Source organism: Eucalyptus grandis, chromosome 3 (genome assembly GCF_016545825.1).
Source record: "Eucalyptus grandis isolate ANBG69807.140 chromosome 3, ASM1654582v1, whole genome shotgun sequence".
NCBI classification, from domain to species: Eukaryota; Viridiplantae; Streptophyta; class Magnoliopsida; order Myrtales; family Myrtaceae; genus Eucalyptus; species Eucalyptus grandis.
In genome coordinates this window covers 31,807,399-31,824,020 of record NC_052614.1, presented here as the reverse complement: position 1 = coordinate 31,824,020, position 16,622 = coordinate 31,807,399, and the positions used below count along the sequence as shown (strand labels likewise).

The 16,622-nt window shown below is 37.0% G+C and overlaps 1 protein-coding gene across 1 annotated transcript; it reads right to left on the bottom strand.

The window, feature by feature from the left end:
- Window positions 1–675: 675 nt before the first annotated feature.
- Window positions 676–12,613, bottom strand: LOC104437190 (pentatricopeptide repeat-containing protein At5g10690). The gene is given in 13 exon segments (XM_010050084.3): window positions 676–1,140; window positions 1,625–1,762; window positions 1,764–1,802; window positions 2,964–3,032; window positions 3,505–3,582; window positions 3,912–4,144; window positions 4,541–4,676; window positions 6,648–6,716; window positions 6,853–7,014; window positions 7,153–7,250; window positions 9,681–9,813; window positions 11,517–11,699; window positions 12,275–12,613. Coding segments are annotated over 13 exon segments (1,740 nt in total). The 5' UTR covers window positions 12,431–12,613; the 3' UTR covers window positions 676–894.
- Between the last annotated feature and the right edge of the window lie 4,009 nt (window positions 12,614–16,622).

Genomic DNA, 16,622 nt, shown 5'->3' with positions numbered 1-16,622 from the left:
GATTAACGGTTATGATGGATTTGAGCTATATGGATCGAGATCCATACAATGTTTTGTTCATTATCAAAGGTAATTTAGCAGATTTTAAGGTGTGCGTCTATCCTTTCATTGATTTCCCAATAATGAGAACTTTTTCCTGCAAATAAGGAGTATTTCTCAACTGCTAGTTGCATAGCCCTCGTTTTGCACATGCATATGTTGACGTGCGCTTTCTTTTTTTTCTTTTTTCTTTTTTTTGTAATTGTATTTGTATATGTTTTTTAATGTTGTTATCCATTGAGTGCATAAAGTACAAAAATAAATTGTAAAGTTGGAACCCATGATACAAGTTAGAAAAATAGAAGTTTGACAGCTATCATCACTAATTTTTCTTTTTTATTTAGTTAAGTGCCGTATCATTTGAAAGTAACTTTTTCAACGGTCAAGCTAAATCTCAACGTCAACTTATCTATCCAGTATTTAAGAGATCCAATTGTTAAGATGAATGGGCTTCGAAAGTAAGAGCAAGCACGTGTAGTCCTCCAACAAAAGGAGAGAAATTCACCTTCCCCGTCCTGTACGCTATACAGCTTTTGACTACACTAGAGATCATTTCTCTTGTTGATGGTGAATTAACGACTTTTTCCAGCTTGTAATGTTCATACATTGGCCTTGACCAGCTTGTACGCTTATACATTGGCCTTGACCTAACATGGTCGTTTCGTTTGTTTACCACACTCGGTTGAACCGGATACAACCCTCCAAGGGAATCAATCGCCCATCTGAGAGACGAGACATGAAGGTCATGTTCCGCCATGCTCATTCCGCTAAATTAACTCCATTTTCAGGGGGAGAAAGGGAGGAAACAAAATTCAAATCGAGGAAAAACAGAACTGGAAAAAAAAAATTGTTCAGCTAAGTGGTGTTAAAGTGATCGGTAGTGAGGGGAGGATCGACAAGCTTAAACAACTGAGTAGCGGTAAAAACTCCCACTGCCCTTACACTCGTGCTTGCTATGCCGCTGTATAAATCACCATATCTTACTACTACCACCATTTTGTACTTCTTTTCCAGAATCAGTTCAACCACGCGACCAATGGATGTCCTGGTAGTAACACAAGGAGGTGGACTTCTCATCATGGCTGATAGCGGAGAATTTAACTGCACAAAATGCACATCGCATTTAGCACCTGATGAAGGAAGTGGTCGGACAACATAGCTAAGCAGGCAGATCTCTCAAACAACCGCAGAATTAGACGCCTTTTTCATCTGACCCTCCAAACCTCCTTATGGGATCTAGTATGAAAATTGTTGTAGAAATCGGATATTTATTTTTATGAGTACTTCCAGTCAAACCATGCTTCATACCAGAAAAACTCAGTCTTCATTAAGCCATATCTATTTCAAGACCAATTTCATATTATTAAGTAAAATCACACAAAAGTTCTGCTAAAATGTCAGACACTACTAATGCAGACAGAAGACAAATCTGGAGTCCAATGTTAACAGGGTTAAATTGCATCTGAACACAACCACAAGCAGAGAGATGTCCGCCCCTCTACCCAACAAGCTCTGCAGATAATTAGAAAGCAATTTCTTCAAGGTAAAGCCTCAAGACAGTTGAAGCTGAAAAGAAGGAGCTTACCTCATTACAATCTTCACGATGCAAGAGCCCTATGCAGCTACCCCAGTCATCTACAATAGGGACTACTGAATCCCTAAAGAACCGCATAGTCACTTTCTTCAGAAGCAGAGTACCTGGTAGCGGCCTAGCTGCTTCAAACGTGCATCATGATACTTTTAATAGGTTCGTATAAAGATACCTACACAGGAAAAAATGGTTTTATGGGGCAACTTTAAATTGTTGTTCAATTGTGGACTGTGATGCAGATAAGTCAAAATACAAGACAGCCAGAAGAGAGAACATGAAATAAACTGTGGCAATTAGCACGAATATTCGACAAATTTGCTATTTGACTTTCTAGAATAGCTACTCCATGTACCTCCTGTATCAGCAACAATTACAACTACAATGAAGACAAAGAAGACCAGATGGTAAAGAGAAGTTTAAATTTAAGTGTTACTATAATTAGAGCTACATATGAGATTGCATGTTTTTGGCATGCAACTTTGCATCGACAGTCATCTATCAATCGAGTCTTTGTAGCAGATCGCTTATAACTGTAATATGGAGTTCAACTATACATGGCCATCCTTAAAGTTGCAGTAGAAAACTTCTGATAATTTTGTCTAGTCAAGTTTTCAAATTCTTCCCTCTCCAATTTCCTCAATTTTTTTTCTCAAAGGTTCAAATTCTATAAAAGTACCCTACTAATTTTTTTCAGCGTAAGAAATTGCGCCTCTTTCATTACCCCGCCTTCATTCACCCCCTTTATGCCCCCAATGCCTTATGCATGCACAACCTCATGTAAGAGGTTTACATTTGCTTGTTTTCTTTTTCGTTTCTCATACTCCAGTTTGAGAGATTATCTAGCTTATCTTCTACACATGACCTTATTGCCACCAACATTTTTGTCATTCCTCCTCTCCACTTATTACTTTAGCTCCCACAAGGCAGCCATAACTTTTGCTTTCTTATTACTTTAGTTCTTTCACAATTCCATCTATATGTCTTGCAATACTTTTTTAGCAAGTTGCAGAATTTTGAGTAAGGTCTACATTTAGCAACCCAAGTAGTACGGTGAATACTTATCTCCCATCAAATTTTCTTTTCTACAATTTCATTTATGGTGCCGGTCTTTCTTGCCTTCCTGACTTTTTCACACCCACATTATCTTCCTTTTATTCATTCTTCATCTTGAAATAAATTCACTAATCAATATTCACACTTTGTCTTTGACCATAAGCTTCTTGAAATGCTTTCACCCACTGTTCTTCAGCAAATCGTGCATACAGTGCTCATAAGGAAAAGAAGTGACAATTTTCACACAAGTATAGTTGGTGAGATAGAATGTACTCAATACCCTAGGAAGTAAGTGAGGACTGAACAAGGAGTTTGCAGTTCCCAACAAAGCCTCTATGTGCATAGCGACCTGCAATTCAGAAGGCAGTCCACTCAAAAAAAAAAAAAGTAAAAAGAAGAAACTGCTGGACTAAAGAAAACAAGAGACCGATTAAATAGACCAAAAGTTAAATAATGTCATCATAAGCCAACTTTGAAAAGTGTCTCCAAGGACAGTCCGGTTCAAATTTAAGGTGTCCATAGGGAGGATTCCACAGTTTCTTTGCTCATCAGATTTTGATTATGGAAGCACCGAGAAGAGGCCATTTGCAGCATTCCAATCATGGAAGATAGGATTCCAAAACTTATATTTTCTGCTCATTAACTTTTAGATACTAAACACCAAGAAGAGGCCAAGTTACAGCATTCTAATCGTATGTATACCAGATCAAGCTAAATTAAGAAGAAATCTGGAGTCGAACAAAAAAATCTATGAATCATGATACAAATTCAATAGAAGCCATTCAGCATATAATTCAAAGAACACATCCAAAATCTCATACCATGCCCCCTCGACTTGTCCATGATATTGCCTTCCACCTTCTCATGATGTCATGTAGGGTCCGTACAGCAATATCTACCTGAAAAAGAGAGCCATAACAATGAGTTTAAGGAGTTCATTTCCCAATGAATGTAGAATTAATGAAACACTACGTGTGTCCTGACAAATTCTAGTGGTTTAGAATGCAAAGCAAAACCATGCCTAATCAAGCAACAAGAGCATGTAATACAGAGAAATCCCATTGAAAAAGATGTTAATCATCTATACAGCAGTACTTGTAGGAAAGCTTCATTACTCTACTTCTTAACGGGCAACTAACACATTTCAGTAAGAAATAAGTTTTGAAAAGGGTAGCTACAGACACTGTGACAGTCTTATGTTGAGCCCACATTGAGCGAGATCCAGTACCTGACCATCATTGAAAGCAGCCTCCATGAGAAGGTGATCTGCCTCTTCTTGAACATTATAGCTAATGGTTCCAGCACAATCAGGCCACATGCGCCTATGCAGAAGTCTGACCATTCCATAATCTCCTCTAGCAGCTAAGGCACGCATCATGGAAAGATATAGGTGGGACTTTGGTTTCAAGTCTGAATTCTGACCAGCCCGTTTTAATATCTCTCCAAAAACACAAAAAGCACCTACGCATAGGACAAATGCAAGTAAAAGAAGTCAGTGGACCTTCTTTATGGTGGCTGATTAATGTACCTTCATCTAGTTTACTAGAGGAAGCAGCTAGATACATAAGTCCTCAAACAAATGACAAGTTGATCCAAATCATAACCTCAACTTCTATAACTTCTATGCAAATACTAATAAGTAAAACAGCATATGCGCACAGACAGATCAAATCCAACAAAACTTTCCAATTGATCTCCAAAGAGCTTTCAATTAAAACAAAAATAAATAGGAACATAGTTCCAATAAAAGGAACCCATGGACCATATTCTTCTCCAATCTGAGTTTTGCTATTGATTATTCCATCAAAATATACTTGCCATTTATCATTACTATAAACATCTTTCACATGCAGATACCTTTGATCGATCCACAATTCAGCAATGCATCAACTGTTGCTGTGTAAGCAGTCCGATCCAAAACCAGATCATTACGTGATTTCATTTCACATACAATCTTCTGAACTGAAACTAAATCCATGGAGTGCCCAAAACCCTGTAAAGAAAAGCTTGAATGTCAGATAAATCAACAAATATTGAACAAGCAAAAAACATGCTGCAACAACCATTTGAATCCATATGTGTTTCAGCATCGTATGGTAGAAAATGAACCAACTAACTGCATTTTAGTCTTGCTGGTCCAACTCTCAAGCATTTATGCTCTGAATCCTTCATTGGTGTCAGAAAGGAACATTAAAGATGTGTCAGGCCCATTAGAGAAACCAATACAGATCATGATGAGAACACCATTTTGTCTACTCCAAGTAATCAGGTTTTCAATCTTTCACTGAAATTCTTGCTAGTGGAAAAGGATTTCCACAAACACATGGAGTTAGAACACCAACTTAAAAACAGTTGAAAAATTACATTATTCTGTGGCAGCATGGTGGGAGAAGAAGAAAACTTGGTCTGTTTGCTTGCTTTAATTAAGTTCCGGTGTAAACTGGACCCACAAAGACGAGAAAGGTCTGAAATTAGAAATCCAATGATGAGCACTGGGATTGGCCACTGAGTTAAATATTAAGAAGTGAGGACTTTCAATTACAACCAACATTAAAAGTTCGAAGTAGAATAAGTCTACAGTTTTCTAAGGATGAAGACAATGATTAAGAGACTATTTTGACAATTTTATGTGATATGCTAATATACATTTTAGACCTGTTTTTCGACAACTTAAGCTTATGGGACAAATGGTCATCTAACATGGCATAACAGCTGTACCCTTGCTGGAGGACACATTGCAAGCATGGTGTGTTCTTCATTTTTTTTCAAACCGTACTGGTGAGGGAACAGGTTGAGCAACTTGTGTGCGGTTCAACTAGTTGAAACTCCACTTTGACCGCTTAGTTGATATATGGTAGATAACATGTATTTAGTTCACGAAAAAGTATACAACACATGCATCCCAGGCCTTCAATTGGCATCCCCTTTAAGGTTCCACTCCTCCTTTGGGTGATTTCCATTGCATGTTTTACTACAATAAAACTGGCTCAAACATTATGACAGCTGAAAACAATACGCTCTATGTTTTCCTTTATAGTACCATCATTTTGTTCAAAATGCAGAAGCACAATACCAAAACCAAGGAGTATATGTAGGAAAAGAAAACCAGTTCAGATCATCCAAGCCTTTGACTTCGATTATAGCCCAAAGTTTGCATCAAGCCAGCCAGATGGATTTTTCTATCTTGATTGTTGGTCAATTTTACTTTTTGTTTATAACAGGTTTACTAAGCAATTACACTGCAGGACTCTATATTGAGGATGTTCTGCCCCTTTCACAGTATCAAGTCCCTTTAAGCCAAGTGAATTGCTTTTCTAGAAGCTCTTAGCATTGTAGATAAGAAATTCAAGTGGTGACAGGGAGAACTGTTTGGTGGTGGGTTGGCTTCAACCACAATAGAAAAGAGTGTCAAAAAGAAAGTATGACGACAGAACTTAAAAAAGTAAAATTAATCAGATCGGCAGCAGTTGGCAGCAGTTTTATCTTCTGGGAATATAAGGATCTTCCCGAAATCAAAATTTCTTTCTCTAGGTTATTGATTTTGCTCACTAAAATTCATCTCAAATTTAAGCATATGTAAATATGAGAAGTGATCAAACTCTTACAAAAGAAGAAAAATTTCAAACTGAGACATGGACTGGTTAGTCCGTAGGGGTAATCCTATTCTAAACATATGACCTCAGTTCCAGGCCCAACTACCTAAAATATATAAAGATTTAATTTGCTGCAGCAACTTTGCTGGGAGCTCTTCCCTCCCTTCTCTTTATTTTGAGTCATGATGATAGCTTCAAAAGCTGCTCGTCTTTTCTTGTGGCACCAGACATATTAGTCGGTCACTCCTCTGTATGTGTTCTCTCCACATTCTCCTTCCCTTTTGCCAATGGAAATCAGTCTTGCTTGCCAGTTTTCCTTCTCTGACTAAATTACGGTTTCTTATGCAAAAATAAGGAAAAACAAAACTAACCTTAAGCAAAGTGGTGTAAGTTACTGCATCAGGGAGAATCACCTCGTAGCCATTCGTCTCTCCTTTTTCCTGGAAAGAAGTTAACTTGAGAAATAGGAGGAAAAAATAGATCTTTGGAGCTAAAAGTATAGTAACCAATTATCTAACATTGTCAAATTATCAAGATTCAGACTTCAAACTAGCCCCTAAAGTAAATGTTCTAGACCTTCATTTCCTCGAAAAAACACATAGCTGCATCAAGATTTCCTGTTTTTGTGCATGCGAAGATTAGAGTATTATAGGTTAATCTATCAGGATCCAATCCTTGGTGTGACATCTCCTCGTGGACATTTAAAGCTGCTTGGGGCAAACCGGAGTTTATGTATCCCTGGCATATACAGAAAGCAGAGTCTTAAATCAGCATTCTCTTCCAGTATTAGTTACAACTTGCTCTAATAAGACAATAAAGCATGCACACTCAATAGGAAAAGTAGATGCTTCATATCTAAAAAGGTGGCATTCATACCTTCATCAATAAGTTGTACATTAGAATTGAAGGTCTGCCACCCTCATGTAACACATAGCCATATCGAGCAAGAAGACCATTAGCACGGCGTAGATCTCCTGCACTAAAACAGTGCAAGCGCAACATTGGAAAGGACACTGAAGCTCGCAATGATAAATAAATGAAATAATCTGCCCTCCGTCAATGAGGATAACATTGCTTTATCTAGTATATTTATTAGTGATTCAAGCAGACATATCCACACAAGCTACATGGTTGTCTCAGAGAGTCAGAACCACAAATGCAAGTACCAAGAAGCTGGCACAATCTTGTGGCTCAAAACAGCAAAGGAGATATTTATAAAAATAACCTTAATGAAGTTGATTGAAACAAATCAATAGTAAGCTTATGCAATTGCACTTTTAGTCAACAAGCAAAAAACAGATACTTCAATGAAGAATTTGTCACAACAGCCTCAATTAAGCTGATTGAAATTGAAACAATTAATAATAAGCTCATATAACCCACGTTATCACTGAACAAGCCAAAAAATTAAGCAGTCAAGGGCCTGTTTGGATAAGAAAACTGGTTCACCTTTCAATAAAAATGGAACAGCACCAAAAAGACAAGAAGAACAACAACAACAAAGAAGAAGAAGTTGTTATCAAAGTTGTCATTGTGAACAAAAACGCAGTTTCCTATTAAATAAAAATCGGCTTCTTTACTTTGGAAACAAGACAACCAAATGGGTTTATAAGATGTAGTTTTCACTGACAAAACATGGAATTCAAAATAATGGAATAATTAAAAGGCTTTCCGGAAGCACATGGGCCCTAGATATTGCAAAGAAAGGGTCTGTTTGCAGTTGGCAATTTTCAGTCCTCCGTTTCTGCATGCATCAGAAAAGGAGTGCACATCCATGTATATAACAATAAGAGGTTGATGAAATCTAGAAAAGCTTATGGACACAATAGAAGACATCTATTTGTGGTGCATTTTCATTAATTATTACATCATAACAGACTAGATTAAAAAAAAAAGAACGATATTAATAAGAGGACTGTAACTGAAAATTAGGATAATCATATATTTCTTAAAATTCATCATAAGCAATTGTCTTCAACCAAAAAAAATCATAAGCATTCATCTTCTCACTAAGTTCATTCTTCAGATTGCCCAAGATATGATGAGAACAGTTGGTCCATTCTCCTCAATAACAAGGAAAGGGATATCAAAGAGCATCAACCATCTTTGCAAGATGTAATTGATCAAGCTCATTTTTATCCTATCCTTTTTTTGAAGATTAACAATACAATCCATGATGGAATATCCCCTATGTTGAGAGGTCTCCAAGGATTGTCCATGTTTTAAAATACTGGGTAGCGCTAAAAAGAACGGTTAGACATTTATGATTTTAATAATTTAAAGCTGATATTAGAGAATTATCCTACATTCCCTCTTTCTTCTCCTACTAGATGGCTGAACAAGGGTAAAATATTTATAGCAAGATGATCTTTTGTCAAATTTAAAGAGAATTCAATAATGATCTAATTTCAGTTTTTCCTGATGTGATGAGTTATGTGTACTTTAAAAAAATCACGATTTGTTTTTGGCGATAAGTGCTTCTATATCTACTTTTAATTTTCCCAACAGGTATGGGGTGATCTCCCTCCTATACACTGATCAAGAACTTATCCCTGCAAATATTTACACATATGTAAGATTATTGCCAATAGACTAACACAATACTTCATTTGTATTTAGGTGAGCTTATGCAGGTTGATATTTTCTGGGAAAAGAGAAATAAGAGATTTGAATTTAATGAATATAGTTTTCCATGTCACATATATTAATTTTTGCGACAGGAGTTGTGGACTATAGCCTACTATATCAGATTGCTTAAGATATGTTCGAAATTCTAATGCCAAGTTACAAAGTCACAGTATTTTGACAGCTTCCATTGATCCCAAAAGGAAAAGCTTCCATCAAACCATTTCTATTCAGATTTTTAACCACACATTTCCCTTTATAGGACATATGAAAGACAGAAATGAACTAGCTCGTGCATTCTACAGTGAGCAACTGATGTTCAAGGTTTCTTCAAGGTTTCTTTAAGGTTTCACTGTTCCCATAGCCATAGGCCGATGTCCTTAATAAGGGGGCTTACTGGCACTAAGCTTTCCGCTCACAGCTAAGATATACTTAACAGGTGTTTCATTATAAGTTTTTATTTGAAATTCATTTATCACCTTTGTGAACTTGCTATGCATATGAAATATTCACGCACAGATCCTTTGTTTTAGATAAACTGAAAATTGTCAGGACATATCATTATGCTCATGTTTATGGGTTCAAGATCATAAACTTCTTGGAGCACCCCACACAGCATGAGCTTTCTAACTAGTGCTATAAAAAAATAAAACCTCCAATTTAATGTTGATTTACCCTTACAGACAACAGTAGCTAGCAATGTGACTGTAAAAATACAGAGAAACAAAATTACTTCGAATGAAAGGCTGAAAAATATCTTTTGTAAGCAATAATGCTACCTGCTTCGATAAGAGCATTTAGTAGACCAAAGATCATCACTGCTGACAACTTGGGATTTCCCATAGCAGTACCTTTCTCCACAGATTCAAGTACTTGGAATGCTTCATCAATTCTTCGCGCATCACCTAAGCCCTTTCGAGGTAAACAAGATAGAATCATGACTAAGCTAAACCAGCTACTTAATATAAATACAATGACAAACTCATGAGAGGAAAAAACTCTTCCAGCCAAAGCTGCAGACTTGGCAAACATGTAGCCCACTTGATGAGGGCATTGGGATAAGCTTCAATAGATGACAGATGGTATCGAAGTGTCCATGTCTCATGAAGCTGTAGTGCATGGGCGATATAGAACTTTAGTTACCACTACAGAGTTCTCACAACATGGATGAAGATAGCTCTGTCTACCAGAAGTTTTTATATGACGCCGCCAATAAATTTTATTTCTAATATGACTAAACTGATTTTTTTTAGACCCAAGAAAGACTAAGTGTACATATCTGCATAAAATGATCTTGCACATTCCCATTTATTGGGGAATTAAGCATCAGGCGGCTTTAATGAAAATTATTGGTGGGAACCAGTAAGATCATAGGTGGTCTGAGGGGTGGCAGAAGGTGGCAGTACACCCAATAGTCTGACCCTCCTTTGAGCCTAAACCAGAACAACAGATTCTTGGATTTTGTGGCAGCAGGCAGCAGTACACCCAATAGCCTGACCATCTTCTGAGCCTAAACCAGAACAACGGATTCTTGGATTTTTTGCCACATCAAGTCATGAGTTTTCCTTGACCAAGGAAGTAACATATACTTGACTAATGAAGTGTTCTGTTATTTGTCTTTCGTCCTTGGCAAGGGGAAGGGAATTATTAGTGTCACATAGAAAACTAAATTCGTTGCTTATTCTAACAATAAGTGAAGAACAATGCCAGCCCAAATTTTATATATATATAAATAAAAACTTTTGAGATCGTACCAATCTTCCCATTCCTTCTTTCCAGTAATCTTTCCTACTCAGATCCAGCCACTAGAATCTCCACGATCCATGCACAACCAGGCCACGATCCAATGACCAAGGCATCCATTGGGTCACAACCAAGGCTGTGATCCATGCGTAAATGAACTTATACTTTCATAACATGCTCTATTTTTAGCTTCTACTCTATGTCATTAACTAGCTCTGGTTAGGTGCATTCCAACCATTGGAAATGGGGTTGCTTCGTTGATTTTTACAAGAATTTTGGTTCATTTAAGCTTTATATTAGATCATTACCAGCAATTCAAGTAATTCTGTAACCTTTTGAAAGGCTTCATCAATAATGCCAACTTGAAACATAAGGTGGAAAGCCAGCTATCCATTACTTGACTTTTATTGAAGTAGCCAAAGTCTTTGTCTCCTAATCTTCGATATTTTCTAGCTTCTAGGTTTGAAATGGAAGGCACCCCCAGTGGTGCTCTTTAAGGTAGAGTCTTTATTAAAAAAAAAAAAAAAAAAATGATTTAAAACATGATCATGGGAGCGTTGAAAAAGATTTTACTCCTCCAATGACAGTCACTCCATTGTTTCTTTCAATATTTCCAAATAAGGTAGGGTGAAGAATCAGCAATAACAATAATTACAATATCAAAATCTAATTCGTTTCACAAGAGACTATTTATCAACTTGCAAATTAAATGAGACAACTTGCACCTAAAAAAGCCATTTTTTAATCTTAAAATCATGGATGTCACTATTCAACTTTTGTTTTGTCAAGACAGCGAATATTTAAACTCATGGGAGTACATTTAACCATGTCACTGATGAAAGTATATTAATGTTCACAATGACATGCCGTACCTTCAGCAGTGTGCCATACGTCACACTATCTACACCACAACTTTCGGGCTTTAACATCTCCTCAAAGATCTTAAGCGCCGCATCGACATCCCCACAGTGAACACATGCTTCCATCACTGCATTCATCACTATAGTGTTGAGCTTCCCATCTCTTCTCTTGGCAATTTCGACTTCCTCAAAAATCTGAACCAAAAGGAGGTCAAAAATTAAGGCATGTACGAAATCATTCAGAGTACAATAATAGAAGAACAACCAACTAAACATTCTAAATATTCTCATTACATAAGACATTGCCCAGAACCTGACAAATGAACACTTAGTATGCTCTAATGTTGAGCCATTGGGGAGACCACTCCTTACAAAACTCAAATGCTCAAACCACAAATGGAGACAAAGCTTAATTTTTAAACACCACAAACAAAACACTCTCCCTCACGCAAGCTGGCAGCTTTTCGGAAGCCCAATGCATAGAAATTCACTCTAAATGGGAAGCGAATCAAAAGTTTGGGAAAATCGATCGCCACAGCACGGGCACACCTTCCACATCCGCATCAGTATATATACAGTTCGACTACTCGACCTCCAATTTCCCCTTCAATTTCTCACCAACCAAAACACGCCAGTCCAATCCGGACTCCCAACCAAGAGACAAAATACATGCTCGTGAATCCAAGCCCCAGCTTTTCCAGGGAAAACAGGCCGAAATAAGCAAGCACGGTAACTCCACGAACGGAGAGACCACGTGAAGGGGAACATACCTGACAGAGCTGCCGGCGGCGGGTGAGCTGGACGATGCGGGAGGTGAGGGGCTTGAGGTTGGGCTTCCCGGTCCTCCGCCGTCGGAGGAGCGACTGCCGTCGGAGCGGAGCAGAAGAAGAGGAAGGAGGAAGGAGAAGGAGAGAAGGCGCATTCATGGAGAGAGAGCGGTGGTTTCGGTGATACCGACGTCGGAGGTGGAGGCGGAAACGCCTGAATCCGAAGCATCGCCGGCGGCGGTGGCGGCGGCGGTGGTGGTGGCGAAGGAAGCTATCCACCCGCCATGCTCAGAGAGAGAGAGAGAGAGAGAGAGGGAGTGGATAACGTCAGAGCGCTCAGCGGTGGAATTGTTGGCGGGCAGAAAGTTTTTCTCTTTACTTTAATAAAGAGTTCGTTAAAAATGTTTAATAAATTGGTAAAATGGGGAAGACAGTTATGATGAGGATGATATCATCAAAATTCCTAAATTTTTTTTTTTTCGGACCTACTCTATTATTTTTTTTTTTTTTTATTTTTGTTGGTCTTTGGAGGAACCGCTCATGGGGCAAGTTAAAAGGGTGGGCCCGCTAGCAGTGGAAACCACCACTCAGGTAAATCGCGCGTATTTGCAACCTGTGAGTCTCGAACCCTTCCCCCTGGCTGGTGGGGATTCGAACCTTGGCCTCCATGCCACCTTGGTTGGTGGTTCGGACCTACTCTATTCATATTTGGTGGTTGGACCTACTATTCGTATTATAAGCTCCATTTCTCAAATTTTTACCTAACCTCCGCTACAGGCGTGAGAGTTAAAACCCACACATGAAATTATATCGTCAACATCCCAACCCTTAAAAAATGTGGGGATTCGAATCCATTACCTCCCGTCCATATTAAAAGGGTGGTCACTAGACCAAATTCTAGTAGTTCAAAATTCCGAAATTGAATCAACAACGACTCATCTATCAGATTAATTTTCATGTAAAAATAATTGAATCGACGGCGACTCATCTATCATATTAATTTTCATGTAAAAAAAATCAAATTGAAAAATTCAAGACACATTTTTTCATATTAACTTTCGTATAAAAGAAAATCCAAAATCAATACACCTATCGTCGTAGATTTTATCTTCATCAAGCACCTTTTTTATGGTGCGCGATAGCAACTCCTCTCCATTTTTGTGGTCTCTGGTGACTTCCTCTCTAGAGAAGAGCTCCCTCACATTGTGAAAATCTAATCAAATCTCTAGTTTTATCTTAAATTGTCCTTAAGATTCTAATGATTCTGGGATGGGACGGAGAGAGGATATTTTTGCTCTGATTCCCAACATCAATTCATGTTCTTCGTATCAGTGTCTTTAAAGAGCCATTTCATTTCGACTTTTTACGACGGACCAGTCTCTCACCACCTGTGTCTTCACTTTGGTAATTTAATTAGAATCTTGAATGCAAACTCATGAATTTTTTTACAAGTGTATTAGTTCAATATTTTTTATATAATAGTGTCCCATTATCGTATGCAACTTGCGTGGATCCACCACTTTCACACTAACACCGTAATTTTTTGGCTTTTGATTTGTTCTCTTTTCCACATGTTTTGTCATATGAAGTTCCTTCTCAAGCCTAAACTTCATGTGAAGACCAAAGAAAATGAGAGTCGTGAGAAGGAAAGGAAGCAGGAAGAAGAAACGAGCGGTGTGCGTGAGGCTGGGCCGGGCCCACCGAATTGGTTCACTTGTTCCGACTCGGGCCTGGGCCCAGTCGAACTTTCTAGCTTTCACGGACGGCAGCAGCGACGCCCTACATTGCACGACACCTAGCAGCCACCAGAAAGATCGTCAAAGATGCTCGGGGACCCAAATCAGAGATGAGGCCATAGCATTTTGCTACGGAAAATTATTATAAAACTCCTAAATCTATTATATCATCGGTCACAAAATTAATCGAATGAACTCAATTGACAAAACGTAAAGATATTTATAACTCAATTAACACAATTAAAAGATTTAAAATTGAATTGATAAACATTTACTAAATTTAAAAAAAAAATTGATAATTTCCTCATTTTGTAATTAAGCGCGACAAAGTGGTGGGTATGATTAGTTAGAGAAGTCCGTCATTCGAGAAAAGGTAACGTTTGAGGCTCAAAGTTGAGGTGAAATTAGAGAATATGCTGAAGTTCATATTTGGTTGCAGTTTCAAAGTTAAGGTGAAATTAGAGAATATGCCGAAGTTCATATTTGGTCGCTCTTAATGATTCATCACCTTTAATGATTATGATTGACCCGATTTGCAGCATTTATGGAGTTAGAGCATTTCATCGTCAGAGACAATGAAGTAAAAGATTCAAGTTAGAAATGCTTCAATCTCAAGCTCTCAATTTATGGAGTTAGAGCATTTCATCGTCAGAGACAATGAAGTAAAAGATTCAAGTTAGAAATGCTTCAATCTCAAGCTCTCACTCAATTATTTGAGAGTATGTTCAAACTCACAATTTTTGTTGGACTCCCATTAATATAAACAAAATTTCAATGAGAATCTTGAGCCAACCTTATGCTTTCTTTCATAATATATATGGGTTTGGTTCAATTTTTTCCGAGGGACATTCAGCCTCCAAAGCCTCTCGGGGAAATATTAAAGCATTTAGCAAGTATTTTGAAATAACTTCCGATCAAATGCTAGCATTAGGAATGCTAAAAGCTCAATACTATTTTCACTCAACTTTGCAAAATATCATCTGTGGAATGCTAAAACTATTATTAAAATATATTTTTTCCTTTCAAAACAACCCTCACAAATTCTTTAGTTTTTCATTTTACCTCTCTTTGTAACTATTCATTCTTTGCATGAGGGCAAAAGGCTGACGAAAGACCAGCGAGGCTAGATTTGGCCAACAAAGGGCCAGTGAGCATCCGTGAGCCATATGACCTCCACCAAAGGTTGTGCGACCTCAAGCGACCGCTAACAAGGTCTCATCACCTCAAGCGACTGGTGAAGAGTTTGGATCCTTTTTTAATAAACAAAATAAAAAAAAAAAATACATCCAAAGCCTATTATAAAAGGTTTTTTTGCTAAACACTACTTGAACTCAAAGTCCCTTTGAAACAATTTGCATTTCCTTAGAGGGTTTTGGCCTTTAGCATCACACAAAATCTATTTGCAAAGTTGAACCAAAATACAAGTTTTCATGGACGCATTACGCGTTGGTGCCATTCGTTTTTATTCTTTATGAAACCTAAAAAGCAAATAATAAGATTCATAACCTTAGTTGAATGGAGAAATTAGAAAACACTTGACATTATTTCTTCTTTTAATACCCTACAAAATATTTTTCTAAAATAAACCTTAGACGAACATTTTGCTATTTTCTCAATACTAGAAAACAAGCACATTTTACAATTCAATGAAAGAAACTGACAGAAATATTCTAATTTTCTCACATAGAGTGTGAGGATGAAGTTTAATACTACCAGGACAATCAAGCAAATTTACCAAGTGCACTTTCCTACCAAAAAAAAAAAAAAAGAAAAAAAGAGAGGATAAATTAATTTCTATTTTAGCACTTTGTTCGTTTTCTTTGGTCAACTTACCTATTTCCATCTTTGATATATACCTAGAATTTTTTTATTAAAAAAACACAAAAATGAGACAAAATCCAATTTTGACTGTAATATAATGGGCTAATACCAAAAAACTTCAAATTTGTAGACTTGTAACAGATTTTTTGATCACAAAAAAAAAAAAATCCTTTAGTTTTCATTACATTGGAGTAATACCACAAAAAATAAAAAAAAATCAATACACTTGTAACAAACGAAGGATCAAACCCCAAATTGATATCACCATCAATTGTCGCGTATGATCTAATTTAGCAATTTGACAATAAAAATTAACATAAATTAACAAAATGCAAATTTATCACATATGTACTGATTTGTTTTTTTTTTTTTTTTTGTCAAAAAATTTGTTTGTGGTAAATTTGTTGCAGATACACTAGTTTGAGAATTTTTATGGTATTAACCTTAATACAAATGCTTTTCTTTCATACTTTTTTTCGGTATTATCTTACTTTCTGAACAAACTCATAGGAAGGTTAACTTCTCCAATATAAATATTTCTAGTAGTAATTGTACGCCCAAAATTAAAGGTGCCATAAACTCTCTCTTTTTCTCGACATTTGTGAATATAACCATAAGTACTTCGGTAAAACTTGTTAATTATATATATCATATCCCCACATAATTCAAAGCCGCTGATTTTCTTTTTGTCAGCTTAGCAGATCCAAACCTTTTAATTTGATCAATTATGGCTTCCCCTCCAAAACTGAATCAAAGCTACCAAATCAACATCCAATTTATTTATTTATTTATTT